The following is a 19,738-nucleotide window of genomic DNA, read 5'->3' as shown; positions in this document are numbered from 1 at the left end:
AGTGATTTATCACCGTTTATTACAATATTATCTTGTGTTTTTTGCAATTTTTCAGTGAAAATCAGGTATTTTCCTACATTTAATTCAATGATCGGGCAGATGTTTATAAAAGCTCAGAGTAAAGTTAAGTTATTGCATTAAAAACAGAGAAAATTGAAGAAAAACTGACTTTTTCAGCAAATCTACCATTAACTCAACATAAAAACAAGTGTCTTCATCCACTGTTTTTGATCCAACTCCATGGGTTTTACTGGTGAATCACTGTTGTAGAAGATGGTGTTTCCACGTTCACTAAGGAGCCCCTGAATGTTCAAATGGGTCATATCTGATGACCAAGAACAGATGACAAACTGTATTTTACACCAATTCTTTACATGTATTGATATAATTAGTGGATCAACAGGTATTAAACAGTAGATAGTTTGGGTCAACAGTGGATGTTCAGGTCTTTATGGGTTAATCACAAGCTTTGATGAGTGGACAGAGACTGTCATTCATTAACCCATTACATTATTTCTTTATTACTTTGAGTAGTTCAGAAGTGTTCCGAAACTTTCCCACCATCGATGTCACAATTCCTGAACATGTGACCAAATAACACTCATACACACAGGCCTCCTTTAACCATTTTGTTTTTAATGGATTTATTACAGTTCATATTTCTTATAAAAACACAGTTTCATTGCTGAGGTTATGTCTACACATCTCAATAAGGATTCAATGAGGAGTTACAACTAAAAAGATAGCAACTTAAAACAGTGGACATCAGCTCAACAAGTGAACTACACTGAGACAATTAGCTTTTCATTAATTAAGAGATGATTAATCCTGCTGTAAACCTTGGCATACATGCTTCCCATCAGTAGTCCTTATCTAATACCTCAAATTATAATTGCATAATAAGTAAATGTCTTCAAGATCTTTGTTGATGGTTTAATCATTAATTAATAACATAACATTTAAGTCCATATCTACTTGATGGTCAAAGCCGAGCATCTCAACTCTTAAGACGCCTGCCTGGTACAATACAACAACTCAACGACAACTTTTCCAACCAGTTAAAAATTACAGGCACTATAGGGTTCATATATGGTGGAAATGTTAGTATTCATAACATACACTTATGACAAATGGCAAGTCTGCAGTTTCCCATGTGCAGAAACTGAAATATAACACCGATAAAAAGCAGCAATACATTACATATACATACACGCTATGTAATATATTGCATATACATACTGTGTGGATACAGTGATTTCAATAAACAGTACATAATATCAGAGTGAGGTCAGGTTTGATAGTAATGCTCTTCCCGCTCTGCCCAGCCCATCAAATGTTCACCACAGGAGCTTGAGTTAAAATGAGGACAAAAGAAAAAAAAAAAGGAGGAAAACCCAAGTATGTCTGAAAAAATAAATAAACATCAAGAGTATGTAAGACTGGAAGGAAGGAAACACTGAATAAACTACACGTTTTCTGTAACTCAGTACGTTCCCACCCACTTTCCTTCCATGCTGTCATTCATAAAACCTTTCTCTGTTCTCTCTGGTGAACTGTGCTGAGCTCTGAGGAGGTGAAAAAGCTGTCGAACAGGGATGTACATCTGTTGTCTGAGGGCAGGATGAGGGATGAACACGGGCGGTCATGCTTCGCGGAGTACCTGTTGAAAAGTCAGGCACATATGAGGTTAAAGGTCACGCTTCTACTAGGTCTCTACAGTTAATATAAAAAGGTCAAGTCCCGCCCCTTCTGGTTGAACCCCAGTGACTTCATTGTGGAAAAGATTACAGTTAAAAGTAGGGGCAAGAATTTGGTAATACGATACGAATCACATTTTTAAAAAAAAATTTCATACTGTATATATAACTTATTTTATCTTAGGACACACACATTTATTTATCATTGAAATCTATCATTTTTATGCCATTTATTCTATGTATATGTTTGCACTGAAGGAGCTGCTCTGAAATCACATTGTACATGTGTATAGTGACAATAAAGGCATTCTATTCTATTCTTCTACAATACGATGCATCATGATATATCACGATACGATTAACAAGGTGATATTCTCTTGTTTGTTTTGTTGCTTTTTAAAGATCATTCCCTGGTAAAATTGAATTACACCAGAAATATGCACAAATACTAAACACATTTTTATTTGATCAGAACAGTATCTAATGCTTTATCACAAAACTTTCTCTCTCTCTTATTTCTCTGAAAAAAAAGGAAAGTGTAGGATTTGGATAAATAAAGTTATAACATGCAGCTTTACCACCACAAAAAACACAAAAAATAAATACATAAAATGATGTTTTTCATCCAAAATCATAAAATCATTTTTGTGTGATTCCAACAAAGGAACTAACATCTACCTCTTTCAGACAGTAAAAAGTGCTTTTAGGATGTTTGAGAACCATTATTTAATAAAGCAGCGTTATCAATGTAACAAAAACTGCATGCATGACCTGCAATATCACAATACTGCTTTTGTAGTATACAAACAGACAGGGTTCCTTCAGGTTTATGCAAGTTCAATTTTAGACTCTTTAAGACTACTTGGAACAGAATTTAATGCCCATTTCACAGTTATACTGGCAAACATTGGTGACTCCTAGAATTTAGGAAAATGTATTTATTTACTCCAACACCTTGATTCCCACCGTTGGGCTGCAAAGTTAGCGATAACTGGTTCTAATTTCAATATAAATTGTCGGGTTTGAACAGGTGGAACTGAGTAGACTAATGTTACTGTCTTTGCGTCTTTGACATTTAAAAGACACATTTAAAAACAATATAGCCATCAAGTTTATGGCAATAGAACTGAAGAAAATGTACTACCTTTTAAAGACTTTTTTAAGGTATTAAATGCAGATTGGGAAATTAAAGACTTTAAAGACTTTTGAAGACCCCGTAGGAACCCTGAACAGAGTAAAATATTCATGTGAATATAGAAATAAAAGAAAACCAAAGAACAAAAACGAACTTCCGCTATGTTTGCATTTGAACAAATACCTAATAATATCGATACAGTATTGTGAAATAAAATATCGCGATACATTGTGGAACCCTAATCAAAAGTGAAAAACAAGTAATATTTTAATGTTTGTCAGTTTCAGACATGACAGTGAAAGTCAGTTTGTTGTAAAACTGTTTAAGTATCAGACTGTGTAGAAAGATTACACAACTGAAGTGAAATCAGCATCTGTTCAGAGTCATTGAGGATGTCTCTGCAGCTTCAACGTGACCAGACTTGTAGTGATTTTAAGTTTGTTCAGTCTTTTTCACCTCCCTCACATGTGCAGCATAAAGGAAAAAGAACAAGATGAAATATGCTGAAGTAACAGCTGTTTTGGTGAGTGTGAGATGCAGTCCACTGGGCTGTTTTACATTAAAAATAGACATCTCTTTATCATCTTTTTCCACAAACGGCAACTTTCTAAAACTGTAAAATTATCTCTTAAACTGATGAACAGGGAAAAAAAAAAAAACTTAATCTCTGGCCATTGACTACTGTTCCTATTTTTTCTAAATTTCTTTTTTGCTCCATTCCATTCCATCAGCTCATGGTATCTATTAGATTAGAATTCTTATCTCCTTCATGTCCAGTAAAAAACATAAATCATCTCCAAATGTGTTTCGCGCTAATGTAATAAACTGAAGGATGATTTGGGAAAATTCTCCAACTTCTTATAATGAATGAATAATTTAAAAACCCTCATTATCTGGTAAATGGATCCAACAAATCTCATAAATTGGGTTCTCACAGGACAGCAATTACAAACATGATTTTTATCTTATTGAATCTGATACGCTGCTGCAGATTAAACCACCAACACTTTACAAAATGGTTGAAATACGCTCAACCTTATGCATCTACAGCAGTAAAATGTAAAATACATGGTGGAAAAATTAATTAAAAACTTCATATATAAAAGTAAAACTTATTTTCAGAAACAAAAGATAAACTGGTGGTTAATTGATTGTTGTTTTAAAATACAACAATTACAATTGAAATTCAAGAATTTTTTTATCTTTTTCAGTGTCAAAACGGATAAACCAAATTTTAAAAACCTATTGATTTTCATTTTCTCTTTCTAATAACAAAAAAGAAAGTTACTACCTGACAGGAATGGAAAAACAGACCAAAAATGCCATTTTTTTCTAATTTTCTGACAGCGAATGTTGTCTTTTACAAGGAAAGAGCTCTAATGCCTAGGCCACAAAGATTCTTATGAACGGTGGGTTTGTACGAATCTTAAAGTTTGTATGAAATCTGGACATGGTAGATATGCTCCCTCCACGAATGTCTACAAACTCCAGATTTTGTACGAACTGCAAGATTCGTACGAACCCATCGTTCGTAAGAATCTTCATGACTTCGATGGTATTAGCGCTCTTTCCTTGAAAATGACAACATCCAGTCTCAGAAAATGGAAAAAAAAAAAAACAACAGGCATTTTTGGTGCATTTTTCCATTTTGGTCACGTAGTAACTTTCTTCTTTATTAGAAAGAGGAAATGAAAATCTGTTTTGACACTGAAAAAGAAAAACACCTTGAAGTTCAATTTTAATTTTTCTATTTTAAAAATGACAATTAACCACTAGTTTTTCTTTTGTTTCTGAAAAGAAAATCCAATTACCAAAAGATACACTGATCGTCATTTTACTGCACACTGAACACTTACATGTTCATTATATTTTCCTATAATATACATAACACTTTTTTGAATACTGTAGTGGAGCGTTTACAGTTTTCTATTGGTACTTTTACTTGAGTGAAATATGTGAATATTTGTTCCAGGTCTGTCAAACAGTAAATGTGTTTTGTATAGTGACTGTTCTTAATAATGGATAAATTAGATTTGTGTAACACTTACCTTTCTTGCAAACTCAGGAAGAATGAATGAAGCTTTGTGAATCTCTGGGTTGTAATATTTAAGATTCATACTTTCCACCTCTTCTTTTGTCATTTCTTTCACTGGTTCCCGGAAATTCGTCTCCTAATTAAAACATCATTTGTTTGTTAAACGTTACACAAACACACGCTGCATAACTGTGTTGCAAAAATGGAAGTAATTTTACATTGCAGCCAGCAGTTTTTATAGGTAATCCAACAACAGAATGATGGGTTTACACTTACAGGGTTTTTACTGCAGAGCATGAATCCGATTTGCCCACTGGGATAAGTGGGGATGGTGCAGTAGGCATAGTCCACCACAGGGAATAAGGACTTGCAAAAGGTCTGCATCTCCTTTATCAGCTCCAAATGGAGCCATTGACACTCTCCTGTGGAAATGATACCAGAGCACAAGAAAGGGCCTGTTAATTTCCTGTCTTGTCTTTTTTTTTTTTTTTTTTTGGCACTGTTCCATGTCGATAGAGTCGAACAGGAGACCAGATAAATGGGAACATAACAGCTCCAGAGAAGTTAATAAAAGCCATAAATTATAACCGGAGCATGCAATGGACTCAGATGGTTGTAAATTTATGTCAGTAGCTTGAAAGAGAGAGAAATCCTTCTGAAAAAACAACCCAAAATGTTTAAAATCAGCATAAAGCACTTTCACAATTCCTAAGGATCCCAAGTTTTGTTTTTGTTTTTTTTTGCTGGGACTGCTACCTGGAGATGCATTAGAGAAAGAAGACAAATATCTCTTTAAAATTCTTATAATTGTTTCCAAAAAGGCCATTACAAGGAGCTGGCTCAAAACTGATGCACCCTGTGAGGATCAGTGGCTATAATAGAGGAAATCTACTCTATGGAAAGATTGGCTTATTACCTACGGCTCAAGGAACATATTGTCATAAAGTGCTGGAGAAAATGGCTGGACTATTAAAAAAAAAAAAAAAAAGAAAAAAACTATGCATAATTACTACTGTCTGTCATTTAAATATTTTGTGTTCAACCAGTGACCCCTAGTTTCTGTGTTGTATTGTCAGTTGATAAAAAAAATAAATAAAGTATAAAAAAAATAAATAATAATCACTGTAAAGCAGTAATAAATGTGTGTTTTGATTCACAGGACAATGGCTACTGACCACTCCGATTAATGATTGCAAAGAAAAATAAATGACTGGAATGTATCGGTCTTCATTGCATTTTTTAGTGTCTGACTGGTCAAAAATGTCAACCAGTTCTACAGACATTCAAGGCATGTCAGCAGGAAACAGCAACAGAACAACAATCATCCAACGACAAGAAATACTGACACAATTCCAAATTACACAGTCATTTACAACGCATAACAGTAGCTATGTTCATTCTGAATCGCGGAAAAAATTATTAGACCACCCTGTGTTTTCTTCAATTCCTTGTTCATTTTAATGCCTGGTACAACTAAAGGTACATTTGTTTGGAGAAATATAATGATAACAACAAAAATAGCTCATAAGACTTTAATTTCAGAGCTGATATCTATCCATTTTCCATGGTTTTCTTGATAATAACCAAAATCACTTCAGTTCTTACATCAATATCTATGGTACTGTACTGACAAAAACAGTGCTTTTAGACATTCCATGTTTTCTTTTCTGTCTGTTTTAGTCACATGATACACACAGGAGTTTAGAGCTGCAACCGATTAATCGATTAGGGGCTTGAGGCAAATGCAAAAATTCACGATTCGATTAATCAACTCGAATTGATTGAAGGGAAATATGGTATTATAGGTTTCCTGAATTGAAGCTTCTTTGTGCATCACAATACGCGTCCGTGTGAAACACAACAGTGGAACCAAAGTTTAACAGCAGGGAAATGAAGGAAACAAGGCTTTGATTCAAGAGAATTGTGGTTGCATGATTTTTTTTTTATCACTTTGAGTCAATTAATCGTTTCAGCTCTACAGGAGTTAGTACTTGATTGCATAACCATTGTTTTTGTTGACTTTTGATGGTCTAATCATTTTTTCCACAACTGTAAATAAATAAAAATAGTGCTTTCTTCAAAGACATGGCCCTGTATAGATCGTGAAGACACTCATTTCTCTACTTGACATGGTTCCATCTGTGAGGAGCACCTGATTTTTCCCTTTTATGCTACTTTTCTGACTATTTATGACCCATTTTATGCAGGTACATCTCTGACTTGAGGGTGTTCTGGAGTGTATTTCCTGAAAAACACCCACTCATAGGAAAGGTGGAGTGTCTCTCAGGTGTCAAATACCGCTATGACCTGTAAATAGATGCCGCTCTATTGGTAAAAGGACGTGGATTTACTGCAAAATGAGGTTTTTCCTCTCATAGGCCTTTGCAACAAACCAGCTCTGCAAACAGTTCTGTTCAGGATCAGTGGAAACACAATCTACACAAACATTCAGTATATCTGTGTAAATAAACAACAGAATGTATCCTTCTGGATGCTTATGATGTGAATACATGTTACTTCCTGGTCAGTTAGGGGTATGTAACCTTGGTAACCAGACAACGCCACCTCTGCTGGCATCTGTACAATACTGACTACAAGTCACTGGGATCGAGTCGCCTTTTGTCATTGACTTTAGGTGAACACGACCGCATGGTATTCTGAAAAACTGATGCTGGTAAAGTGTCCAGCCCTTGTATTCTGTAATATTTACTATTCTGCACTTAATCCTATTTGCTGTTGTACTTTATTTTATAATCTTGCTGCTACTGACTAAGCGACTGTTTACGCCGAATCACACCTGACTAAATGACCAAGTTCAAGTTGACTTTATTTGTTTGCAGTAAGCTTTCGCTCACTGCCGTTACTGCTGTTAATGTCCCTGTCTATCCTTTGTTTGTACGATTTATTTTTATTGTTTTGTTTTTCATGTATTTTTACTGTGTTTTATTGTTTGTTTATTGTGAATGCTTGTGTAACTGCTGCATAACAAATAGCCCTTCGAGGGACAAATAATAATGTTGAATTTACCTGGAAAAAGTATGTAATTCACTCACTACCCACAAAAAATAATACATTTTTAAGGCTACAAGTTAGTCTTTACTATGGACTTGGACACTGACTTGGTTCCATCAATCTGAATCTCTGTCACTAGTTTTGGGTTGAATTCATTCTAATAATGACATGTCATTATTGATGGGAGTATCAATAATAACATCACATAATAATAATAGTATCACAGGATGAAAAACATAGAAGGAGGTTTAATCTTAAACAGCAAAGGGTCAGGACTAATGTAAAGCAAATGTGTCTTTCTCTTGTGGGTGTCAGAATGTGGAATTCTTTGGCAGTGGAAGGGAGGAGCTGTACAAATATTTTTTCAGTTTAAGAGGTTGTATAAGGACAGAATAGAGAAGCTTTAGAAAAACATGTAAGGGAATAATTTTACTTATGGATTTTTGGATTTATTTATTTTCACTGACTATCATGTAAACTGTTTACTGTAATAGCTGTAACGGTAAATTATCGGATGGAAGCAGATGTTTTAAAAAGGGGCAAGTATAAGTTTTCTTCATCCTGCTCCTTTAGATTGGAATGAATACATAAATTAAATTAAATGAACAACGTAGGATTATCGTATCACAATACCCATCCAGGGTGACTTTGACAATGTTTTTACCCCTCAGTTATCCCTCTGATTTTTCTTATTGTTTATTATTTATTCTTTCAATCAAATTAAACTTGCTGCTCACAGTTTCTTGTGCTATGCCCTTGATTCTCCTTAATCTCCCGAGATGAATAATCCCCATCATGCACTGGGTTTAATCAGCTGTTTTTGCACATTTACTACTGGTTTTGCAAACATGTACAATGTTATCATCTTCGTCTTTCTTTACGACCTGAAGAAAATGATATGCTTACAGTGGGTCACATTTCAGGTCAAAGGTATTTTGTGCTCCACTGTTCACAGTTCCAGATTATTTTTAGTTAAAATGCTCATAACAGATCAAATTTAGGTCGGTGAAACGGTAGCACCAGTAAAGAAAGGCTCTTACTCACATGCAGGTCAACAATGCAGATTGATTACTTAGTAACATAGGACAGTTATAGAGTCATGGAACTTAACATACAAGTTTAGTCAGTCTGCACACTTACTTCACAGTGAAAAATGGTAGTTTTCACAATTACTTATTTATAAGATATAGTAACTGGACATTGAGTATGACAACTGATACTGATGTACTCTAATTTGTAACACTGCAAAAGGCAGTGGGTCTTTCCATCTGCACTGAGTCATGATTTCCTGCTTGTCCAAACAAAAATTCTAAAGAAAACCAGCTCAACAGCCCAGCCCAACATTTCAATACAAAATACAGCACTGTGCAAAAGTCCTAGTCCAACATTAGTTTAGTTATTTTAATTAAGTTCTAATGTCCACACATGCATTTCTCAGTCTCTGCATTTAGATCCAGTCTGATATATGTGAAGTATGAACAGCAGGAAAAACAACAGTTTCAGGGTAAAAACAGCTTCTATAAACCAAAGTGGTCATATTTACTGTGACCTCCATGTTCAACTGTTTTGTTCAGACAATATGAGATTTATTACATTAATTTTCTGATGTTTTATACCAGGTTTCATTCTTGTCAGATGTTTCTAACTGTTTGTGCTACTTCTTGTCATTGGGTCAGGGGTCAAACTAAATATTGACTTTAACCTTTACAACCCATTTAGTTCAGGTTTTTTGTGCGTCTTAAGGCTGTGCACATATTTACAGTATGTTCTTATGGAAAAGAATCAGAAGTACATATATGGGATCATTTTTAAAAAAGATTAAACGTGGCCTGAGACTTTAGCCCAGTACTGTATTTCAGTGTCTTGGCTGTTATTTTCCATGTATATATACAGAAAAACAAAGCTCTGAATTTCCACAGACTTAAAAACAAAGCTGTGCTAAAAATGTCTTTACCCTGGCAGCAGAGAATTCCACCCTTTCTTAATGCTGTCTTCATCAGCTGATAGTAAGACTCCTTGAACAAACTCTCAGCAGGACCTGCCATAAAAAACAAAACAAAATGAGTTTAGACATTGTGAAAGCTGGTAAGGAAATATGTTTTAACCTATATAAAGACGGTGGCACTCACCAACAGGGTCTGAGGAATCTGTAATAATGACATCGAAGGCATCCTGGTTCTGTTTCATAAACTCAAAGCCATCTCCAACATGGAGGGTCAGCTTGGGACTGAAAAACCCTTGGGCCATACCTAGGAGGTACTTCTTCGATGCATTAATGACGTCCTGCAAAGCAGACAACATCAACACTGATATGACCATTCTACACATGCAGCATAAAGGAAAAAGTGTAATCAATACATGTCAGTAAAGGCTGAAGTTCTTAGTGTTGTTGCACCCACCTCATCAATCTCACACTGAACGACTGATTCAACCAGTGGATGTTTCACCACTTCTCTCAGCACACCACCATCTCCACCGCCGATGATGAGCACCTGTGAGAGGGGAAAGTGCTGCCTGTATCAGTGCAACAGGAAACGTGACTCATCCTCAGTGTATTCATCCTTCGGATTCATTTTTGGAGATGAACAGTAAACATGAGTCATACCTTCTTGGGGCAGGGATGGCTGCATATCGGGAGGTTGGCAATCATTTCTTGATATGCAAACTCATCCCTCTCTGTGCACTGTATCACTCCATCCAACACCAAAACATTCCCATATGTTTTACTGGAAAGGGATGAGGGGAAAAAAAAAGAGATTAAGTAAGACATTTTAGTCCTTAAAACTCAAGCAGTGCATGTGTGTTATCCTTTCTCATACTGTTGTGATCTACAGCCGGACAGAGGAGTTTAGATATAGATAGGAAATTAGAGGGTAGTCTCACTGAAAACAGTGCAATAAAAGAATCACAATTTCAGAAATTTGTTTACGTCTGAGGCAGTTTACAGCCAAGACCCTCCATTATATCCAAAATGTTATTAACTGGGCAGCAATTTACAGTCTAGGAAAAATTACTGCCTTGATATTCCTCGGTGGTGGAAGGCGATTATACTTCTACACTGATACATTTGTCTGGTCTGACAGCTTTAGTTATTTCTAAGATCAAGATTTTAATTTTTAAAAAAAAGTTGAAAAAGTTTTTAATAGACAACATATTATGAAAGATTGAATCAGTGGTTTTCAAACTTTTTGGCTATCATGTCTGAGTATGTGGTCAGCTCATAGTTCAGATGTCCATGGGCTGTTAACAGCTCCAGGTAGTGTTTTTTTTCATCCTCTAAGATACTCATATAGTTTCACTTTAATGAGTTTTCAAAGTTATCCAATATAAAAACAAAAACCAAAGAAAAAGTCAAGACCCAGAAAGCAGATCTGTGAAAAAAAAAATTTCTTCTTTACTCCCCTGGTATCACCATCAATAAAACTGGATGAAAAGTAGTTCAAAGTGGCTCCACCTCCAGTAGAGACAACATTAATATACTATTCATTCATTATCTGAACCCACTTTATCCTCACTAGAGTTGCTGGAGCCTATCCCAGCTACTTATGGGCTAAGGCAGGGTACACCTTGGACATGTCCCCAGTTCATCGCAGAGCTGACATATAGAGACAAACAACTGCTCTCACATTCACAGCTATGGGCAATTTAGATTAACTCATTAACCTGTCAGTGCATGTCTTTGGATGGTGGGAGGCGGCTTGAGTACCCCGAGAGAACCCACGTGGACATGGGGAGAACATGCTAATCTAACACTAATGCTTCTCCAATAACAATAATCTAATGACATTATGGAAGGGCACTCAAAAGTGCAGACCCATGTCAAGTCCAACTGTCCACGCTTCCATTCATTTGACAAACCACAAATTTCATTTTAAACTTTTTCCATCAGTTGGTGCCACAGGTTAGACTATAATCCATGCTTTTCCTGCTCGAAAAAGAAAAGCCTTAGTGAAAGTAATGATATGAGTCAGAGGAAGAAAAACCAGTTTGTTTACATCAATACTTCAGCTACATTTTGTTGCTAGTACTTGTGTACTTTCCTTCAAGCTTCAGATTGAGATACTGTGTGAAATCTAGTGTTGAACCAGCAGCTTATAACCAAATGAACCCCCACCCTTGGGGACAGCAGCTGCAAAAAAATGCATGAGTAGTCATTTTGCCCATTATAAGTTTTTTAGCTAAAAAAGTATGAACTCTGGCCCACACTCAAACATACTAGATTACAGTAATTCACATAAAGATGGATGCCACATATTATATAATGAAAAGAGGGAATCCATTCTGTGCTAAGTAGAAACATGATTCTGCGAAAGGCTACCAGCTCCTGCTGTAGATATAAACAGCTCACTCCTGTTCTGTAAGAATTACAGAATGGTTCTCATTCTGGTGTTGTTATAAATTAAACAAACCTTTTATGAGTGTCAGGGCTCAGTTGCACTGACAGACCTTCCTAAATCATACAAACTGAACCTCTAAGTAAGATTTTTCTTGCAGGACTTGAACTGTTAACTTTATGCATTGGAATTTTATTCAAATAGGAATGATATAAACAGTCTTTCCAGTAAGATGTCGACAGTTTGATTAGGAACCCCCTGGAGCCAGTACATATTCTAGTACACTGCCTGTGCTGATCTGTTGTTGGTTTTGGAGGTATAAATGTGAAAACTCTACAGACAGGAACCAAAAACATCAGTTTATTCTAATTCAACCATGATGTGAGCATAATTAAGGTTTGACAGCTGTAACTGCTTCCCTTCGTTCCCTTAATGTGGACTGGATCAGAGCTGTCAGCACAAAATGAGTCCTCCTCCTTGTGCTTCTTGTCCTGTCACTGCTCTTCCTCTACACCCTCCCCACAGTAACCTTATGAGGCCCACACACGTGTTTGATTAAATCACGTTATCAGCATCTAAAACCAGGAACTCATCATTACTAGACTACAACTATATCCCACGAAAAATCAACAAATCCTAATCAGTCACAATGACTCTTAAAACGGTATTAACCTGCTTATCTGACACACAACTGCGGATATGATTGAAAACGGGCAACAAGATAATCAGACAGCCGTAAAACAAAGCATCTTATTTTCTTACACATGTTTAGTCTTTAAGATTGTGTATTACTTTATAAAACGAGCCTGATGTTTACTAAAACGTAGAAGAACGGTGATTTAATTATGTCAATCTCCACAATGCGACACAACCCTCCTTCCGGTCTGGACCGGAAGTTAAAAGACAAAATAACGGTTTTCTTGTTGGTAAAACGCTAAAATGTTAATATATAGTGCCTTAATGAGTCTAAACTTGTTTTTATAGTCACATTGTTTCTTTGTGGTTTGCTTGAAAGCTAAAGCGGCAAGATGCTAGCAGCTTAAGAAACTACTCAAGATGCTGAGAAGCTAAGCAGAGGCTAATGACTAGCAAGTTAAAGCACTCACCTCTTAAACACCATAATGTCCTGAAATTTGGACTTCTTGTTGTACAGAACTTCGTCCACTTCGAGGCTCATCGCTTGCCCCGGCCATAACGTGCATGTCTCCTTAAACCAGCCATCCTTGATGTTGTCCATGTCTGCTAAAATAGCGGCCACAAGCTGCACTGACGTGTAAAGTCAATGTGGCAACGTGAGTGCGGTGCCTCTTTTTCCGTCTTTCTTCTTCTTCGCTCTTAATTCGGCAGCGGAGTGAACGCGGTGGAGGTGCGCTGCTTCCCTCTATAGGTCAAATGTAGAACTACAAGAACGAACCTCAATGGTTTTGGGAGGATTATCAGTGGTGAGATGAAGAGTTTCACACTGTGACCATTTGTTGGAAGCAGCAAAATGAGCAACTTAAGCAACTAAGTGACTTTGACAAGGGAATAGAATATGATAATATAAGAGAATAAATCTTTCGTGTTCACTGAGGTGAAAAATTATCTTTGGCTATCCAACATTCAGCTTTAACCCTCTGGTATTAGATTTAAGCCAAAAAGAGGGTGAACGTGTGGAAGAGATTTGTATCTGTAATAAAGATTTGTATCTGAAGAAAAGTTCTGAACACAAAAAACAAAAAAACAAAACAAAACAAAACAAAACAGGTTGTAAAAATAATTTGTGCAAGTGTAGCCCATACACTGGGTCATCATTGGGAATGTTTTGTTCACATGTATAACTAAATCTGATAGAGGCACAACTCTGCCACCCTCAGGTGCAAAGCTGAAGTTACAGGTTACAAAACTCAAGTTACGGGTTACAGAACTCGAGTTACGGGTTACAGAACTCAAGTTACGGGTTACAGAACTCAAGTTACGGGTAACAAAACTCAAGTTACGGGTTACAGAACTCAAGTTACGGGTTACAAAACTCAAGTTACGGGTAACAAAACTCAAGTTACGGGTTACAGAACTCAAGTTACGGGTTACAAAACTCAAGTTACGGGTTACAAAACTCAAGTTACAGGTAACAAAACTCAAGTTACGGGTTACAGAACTCAAGTTACGGGTTACAGAACTCAAGTTACGGGTTACAGAACTCAAGTTACGGGTTACAGAACTCAAGTTACAGGTTACAGAATTCAAATTACGGGTTACAGAACTCAAGTTACGGGTTACAGAACTCAAGTTACGGGTTACAAAACTCAAGTTACGGGTTACAGAATTCAAATTACGGGTTACAGAACTCAAGTTACTGGTTACAAAATTCAAGTTACGGGTTACAGAACTCAAGTTACGGGTTATAGAACTCAAGTTACGGGTTACAAAACTCAAGTTACAGGTTACAAAACTCAAGTTACAGGTAACAAAACTCAAGTTACAGGTAACAAAACTCAAGTTACGGGTTACAGAACTCAAGTTACGGGTTACAGAACTCAAGTTACGGGTTACAGAACTCAAGTTACAGGTTACAAAACTCAAGTTACGGGTTACAGAATTCAAATTACGGGTTACAGAACTCAAGTTACGGGTTACAGAACTCAAGTTACGGGTTACAGAACTCAAGTTACAGGTTACAAAACTCAAGTTACGGGTTACAGAATTCAAATTACGGGTTACAGAACTCAAGTTACGGGTTACAGAACTCAAGTTACAGGTAACAAAACTCAAGTTACGGGTTACAGAACTCAAGTTACGGGTTACAGAACTCAAGTTACAGGTTACAAAACTCAAGTTACGGGTTACAGAATTCAAATTACGGGTTACAGAACTCAAGTTACGGGTTACAGAACTCAAGTTACGGGTTACAGAACTCAAGTTACAGGTTACAAAACTCAAGTTACGGGTTACAGAATTCAAATTACGGGTTACAGAACTCAAGTTACGGGTTACAGAACTCAAGTTACAGGTAACAAAACTCAAGTTACGGGTCACAGAACTCAAGTTACTGGTTACAAAATTCAAGTTACGGGTTATAGAACTCAAGTTACGGGTTACAGAACTCAAGTTACGGGTTACAAAACTCAAGTTACGGGTAACAAAACTCAAGTTACGGGTTACAGAATTCAAGTTACGGGTTACAGAACTCAAGTTACGGGTAACAAAACTCAAGTTACAGGTTACAGAATTCAAGTTACGGGTTACAGAACTCAAGTTACAGGTTACAAAACTCAAGTTACGGGTTACAGAACTCAAGTTACGGGTTACAGAACTCAAGTTACAGGTAACAAAACTCAAGTTACGGGTTACAGAACTCAAGTTACTGGTTACAAAATTCAAGTTACGGGTTATAGAACTCAAGTTATGGGTTACAGAACTCAAGTTACGGGTTACAAAACTCAAGTTACGGGTAACAAAACTCAAGTTATGGGCAACAAAACTCAAGTTACAGATCACCAAATACAAGTTATGAATTATGAATTTTGGCCTTGTTCTGATGTCCGAGCGAATAACCAATCAGAGCGTTATTCACTGACCTGCCAATCAACATTACCCCACCTATATGCAAATTTCCACCCAATCAAATAGTAGCGGCAAATTTCCTGCACAAATTTGAATATCAAATATAAACTCGGTGGTACTATCTCTCCAGCCAACATACTTCGTATTATGGTAATTCGTTAACTGTCGTTCCACCAAAGTCTCTCAGTGGTCCCGCCCAATGACCCGTTGATGCTCAAATTTGTGTGGGAAATTTGCCGCTGCTATGATTGGGTGGAAATTTGCATATAGGTGGGGTAATGTTGATTGGCAGGTCAGTGAATAACGCTCTGATTGGTTATTCGCTCGGACATCAAAACAAGGCCAAAATTCGTAATTAGTAACTTGAGTTTTGTAACCCGTAACTTCAGCATTGCACCTGAGGGTGGCAGAGTTGTGCCTCTGTCAGATTTAGTTATACATGTGAACAAAACATTCCCAATGATACAAATATGGTCTACACTTGCACAAATTATTTTTACAACCTCTTTTTTTTTTTTTTTTACGTGTTCAAAACTTTTCTTCAGCTACAAATCTTTTTTACAGATACAAATCTCTTCCACATGTTCAAATTCTTTTTGGCTTAAACCTTATCCCATATAACCCTTCATGCATAGTGGTCACTCCAGTGGACAACTATTCTACATCTGTTCCCTTGTATATTCATGGGTTTTGTTGTTTTAGTTCCATATGAGCTGACACAGTGGACGCTTATGCACCATCCCATACACTGACATTCATACCATTACTGTAACTTTGCTTTTCTTGATAAATCTGACCTATAGTGACATGTTTGAGTGTAAATAACTTGCTAATAAAAATTGGGAATATGATAAAATGTGAGAAAACAACAGATTAGCTGCATTAAAAATGTTTTGATTTTATTGTTTTCACACAATATATCACTTTCTGATACTGCATTCTTTGCTTCAAAAATTAAACACACGGTGTCCAGCGGAGCGGACATTTTTGGAACTCCACAAAAAATTATGAAGGTAGATTTGTTTTTTTATTGGTTTAACCAAAAAAAAAAATTTTCAATAAAATAAATAAATAAATAAATAAAAATTATATAAATAAAATAAAAAATTATATATATATATATATATATATATATATATATATATATATATATATATATATATACATATAAAAATTAACTTCAAGAAAAAAAACCTACTCAAAGAAAATAAGTGTTCAAATGCAATTTTTTGGATCTTTTTTTTTTTTTTGCATTTGTCTTATTTTGTTACTTTTAATCATATTTCTGATTATTTTATTGACTATTTTACCAGTTTAATCACCCAAAATTGCTTTATTTGACTTTTTTTCTGTTAGGGGAATGAACCACAGTACATTTACTATGCTACAAGTACAAAAAACCCCAAAATATTTTCAACCAAAAAAAAAAAAAAAAATTCACTTCACGCCTACATTTAATAATGTAGATGTTCATCAAAACTCAGAATAAAGTTGAGGGTTATTATATCAAGAACAGAAAACTGAAGAAAGAGTCTTTTCAGGAAATCTATCATGAACTGAACACAAACTCAGTGTGTCCATTCACTGTCATTGATCCAACTCCATGGGTTTTACTGGTGAATCAATGTTGTATAAGATGACTGTGTTTCCATGGTAACTACGGAGCCTCTGAACATCCAAATGGATCATATGTGATCACCATGAAAAGATGAAAAACTGTATTCTACACCAATTATTTACATGTATTGATAGGATTAGTGGATCAGCAGGAATTAAACAGTTTATATTAGTAGATGGTTTTGGTAGCCGTGGATGTTTGGGTCTTTATGGGTTAATGTTTACATTTAAGTTAGCCTCATTTTATTATGTTTTCAGAAAGAAATAAATGTAGGGTACTAGCCTTTTTTCGCCAAGTATTAATTTGGATAATTACTCTGTAACTTTATTATGTAATAGCTCCCCTGATACTTCTTTAATCATTAAAAGACAAACATTTAACTGAATCATAAAACAGAATATCTCCCTCAGCTGTACTTAACACAATTGTGGTTCTTCGCTGTGTTTAATAAAGGTGAGTTTTATAGCGTCTCTGTCTTCTGGGATATTAACAAGTTCCTTTACCTTGATTTTATAACAGAAAAATATTTAACGGGTTGCAACGGCAAGTGGGTGGAGGCATAAAAAAGTCCTCATGGGATCAACTACAGCCATTGATCCGGGAAAAAAGTAATTTAGTTAAGTTACGATTCTGTCCAAATTAGTTTAACAATAATGTTTCTTTGGTGATGACCTCAATGGATTGGGTGCTTAAGCCTTTTAATGGCAGGAAATTATATAGTATTCAGTATTTTCAGACCTCAAATAATGCAAGTAAAACCTACCTTTACTCAAGTAAGACTCCTATACATGACTAACATTGGTTTTAAAAGTACAGTATTGGTACTTTTTGCTGAAGTAAAGAATCTGACAACTTGTACCACACCAACAAAACTGTTGCCTCCACTTCTGTTCCCACTATGAAATGACATGGACCATTTGGGAAGTTTGTCTGCCAGCTCAAGACTCCAGCCAAAGATACAACAAAGAAGAGTTATTACAGGAGATTATGGATCGGCTAAAAAGGCAAACATGCAAAGACTGTCAGGGCAAAATGAGGAGGAATTTAGCAGAGATCAGAATCTTGTAGTTGACTGGAGAATGAATGAAATGTAATATTATTGGAGAATTATTGGATTAATCAGTCTATTGTAGAGTAAGAAATCTGGAAAATGTATGAACATAAAAATACGTTCTTAATGGTATTTGTACGGAGGATTAGGGCCACTGGGGGGAAAAAAAAAAAAAAAATTAAGGTCCATTAAGGTCCACAATTAACTTTTTTTTTTTCAGAATTCAGATTTTTTAAATACTTTAAAATTATTGTTCTGAGAAAAAAGTCTGAATTCTAACTTTTCTCAGAATTCTGACTTTTTTTAAAATCAGAATTCTGACTTTTTTTAAAATCAGAATTCTGACTTTTTCTCTCAGGATTTTGACTACTTTCTCAGACTTCTTTTATCTTGGAATTCTGACTTTAATCTCAGAATTCTGACTTATTCCTCAAAATTCTGACTTTTTCCTCCAAGTCCTGACATTTTTCTCAAAATTCTGAGTTTTTTCTCAGAATAATAATAAAAAATATATATATTGGACCTTAATTTTTTTCCAGTGGCCCTAATCCTCTTCTGTACGTTTGAGATCCATTTTCACAAATAAGGCTGTAATTTTGTTTTATAACATAAAGAACTGACTTGAGTTTTGTAAGTATCACATATTCCACATTCACACAGAAAAAAGTTTGTCAGTCAATATAGAATATATAAATGTTATTGATCGTATTTGTTAAAGCAGCTATATGGCGCATTTTCACTTTAAAATATTAAATGTGATGTTAAACAAACCGCTGCCAGCTATTGATGATAAAGGTATAAAGTTATTATAGGATGTTATTACCTTTGCTAAGCTGCCTAATTGTTGAGTAAACCGACAGTTCTGATCTTGTTTGTTTGATTCTTTAGTTCAGTTATTGACGATATAAATTGCCCAGAAAACAGAGGTGATTTGTGGTTTTACTGTGGCTGTTTTCAGTCTAAAACAGAGCTAAGCTAACAGAGCTATAATGTAAACTATCAGCTGACACAGTGTTATTTTGTTATTTAAATGTCTATGAGTTTTAGTTTGAAGGAGAAAATTTGATACCATTATACAGATGTGTGTAAACAGCCAGCTTTATACTTTATTCAGTGTGTGATACAGTCTGTGCATACATAGGGTTAATTCATTGGTGGTTTTAGTGGTACTGAATGTATTCTGGTGTGTGACAATTTGGAATATCAATACTACATGAAAAAAATTATAAGATCTGAAGACATACGAGATTCTGCTTCACTAAAACTTAACGGCGTTGTGTTTGTTGAATAAAACAGAGACAATATATTTTCCT

The 19,738-nt window shown here is 35.5% G+C and overlaps 1 protein-coding gene across 1 annotated transcript; it reads right to left on the bottom strand.

Moving 5' to 3' along the window:
• Positions 1-614: 614 nt before the first annotated feature.
• srm (spermidine synthase) lies at positions 615-13,523 on the bottom strand. The gene is made up of 8 exons (XM_030139166.1): positions 13,320-13,523; positions 10,485-10,605; positions 10,279-10,371; positions 10,009-10,162; positions 9,834-9,917; positions 5,144-5,289; positions 4,881-5,003; positions 615-1,660 (listed from the first exon to the last, which is right to left on the bottom strand). The coding sequence occupies exons 1-8, from the start codon at positions 13,448-13,450 to the stop codon at positions 1,643-1,645; spliced, it is 870 nt and encodes a 289-aa protein (XP_029995026.1). The 5' UTR covers positions 13,451-13,523; the 3' UTR covers positions 615-1,642.
• Between the last annotated feature and the right edge of the window lie 6,215 nt (positions 13,524-19,738).

Source organism: Sphaeramia orbicularis, chromosome 7 (genome assembly GCF_902148855.1).
Source record: "Sphaeramia orbicularis chromosome 7, fSphaOr1.1, whole genome shotgun sequence".
Taxonomy (NCBI): domain Eukaryota; kingdom Metazoa; phylum Chordata; class Actinopteri; order Kurtiformes; family Apogonidae; genus Sphaeramia; species Sphaeramia orbicularis.
Note: the sequence above shows the minus strand (reverse complement) of the source record. Positions and strands in the feature narration are given on the sequence as shown.

Excerpts from the sequence above, each read along its gene's own strand:
- srm (XM_030139166.1), bottom strand. The coding sequence starts at position 13,450 with ATGGACAACATCAAGGATGGCTGGTTTAAGGAGACATGCACGTTATGG. Across the intron at positions 9,918-10,008 it reads AGATTCCTCAGACCCTGTTG|GTCCTGCTGAGAGTTTGTTC; the intron begins GTGAGTGCCACC and ends TTTTTATGGCAG. Across the intron at positions 5,290-9,833 it reads TGGAATTCTCTGCTGCCAGG|GAGAGTGTCAATGGCTCCAT; the intron begins GTAAAGACATTT and ends TCATTTCCACAG.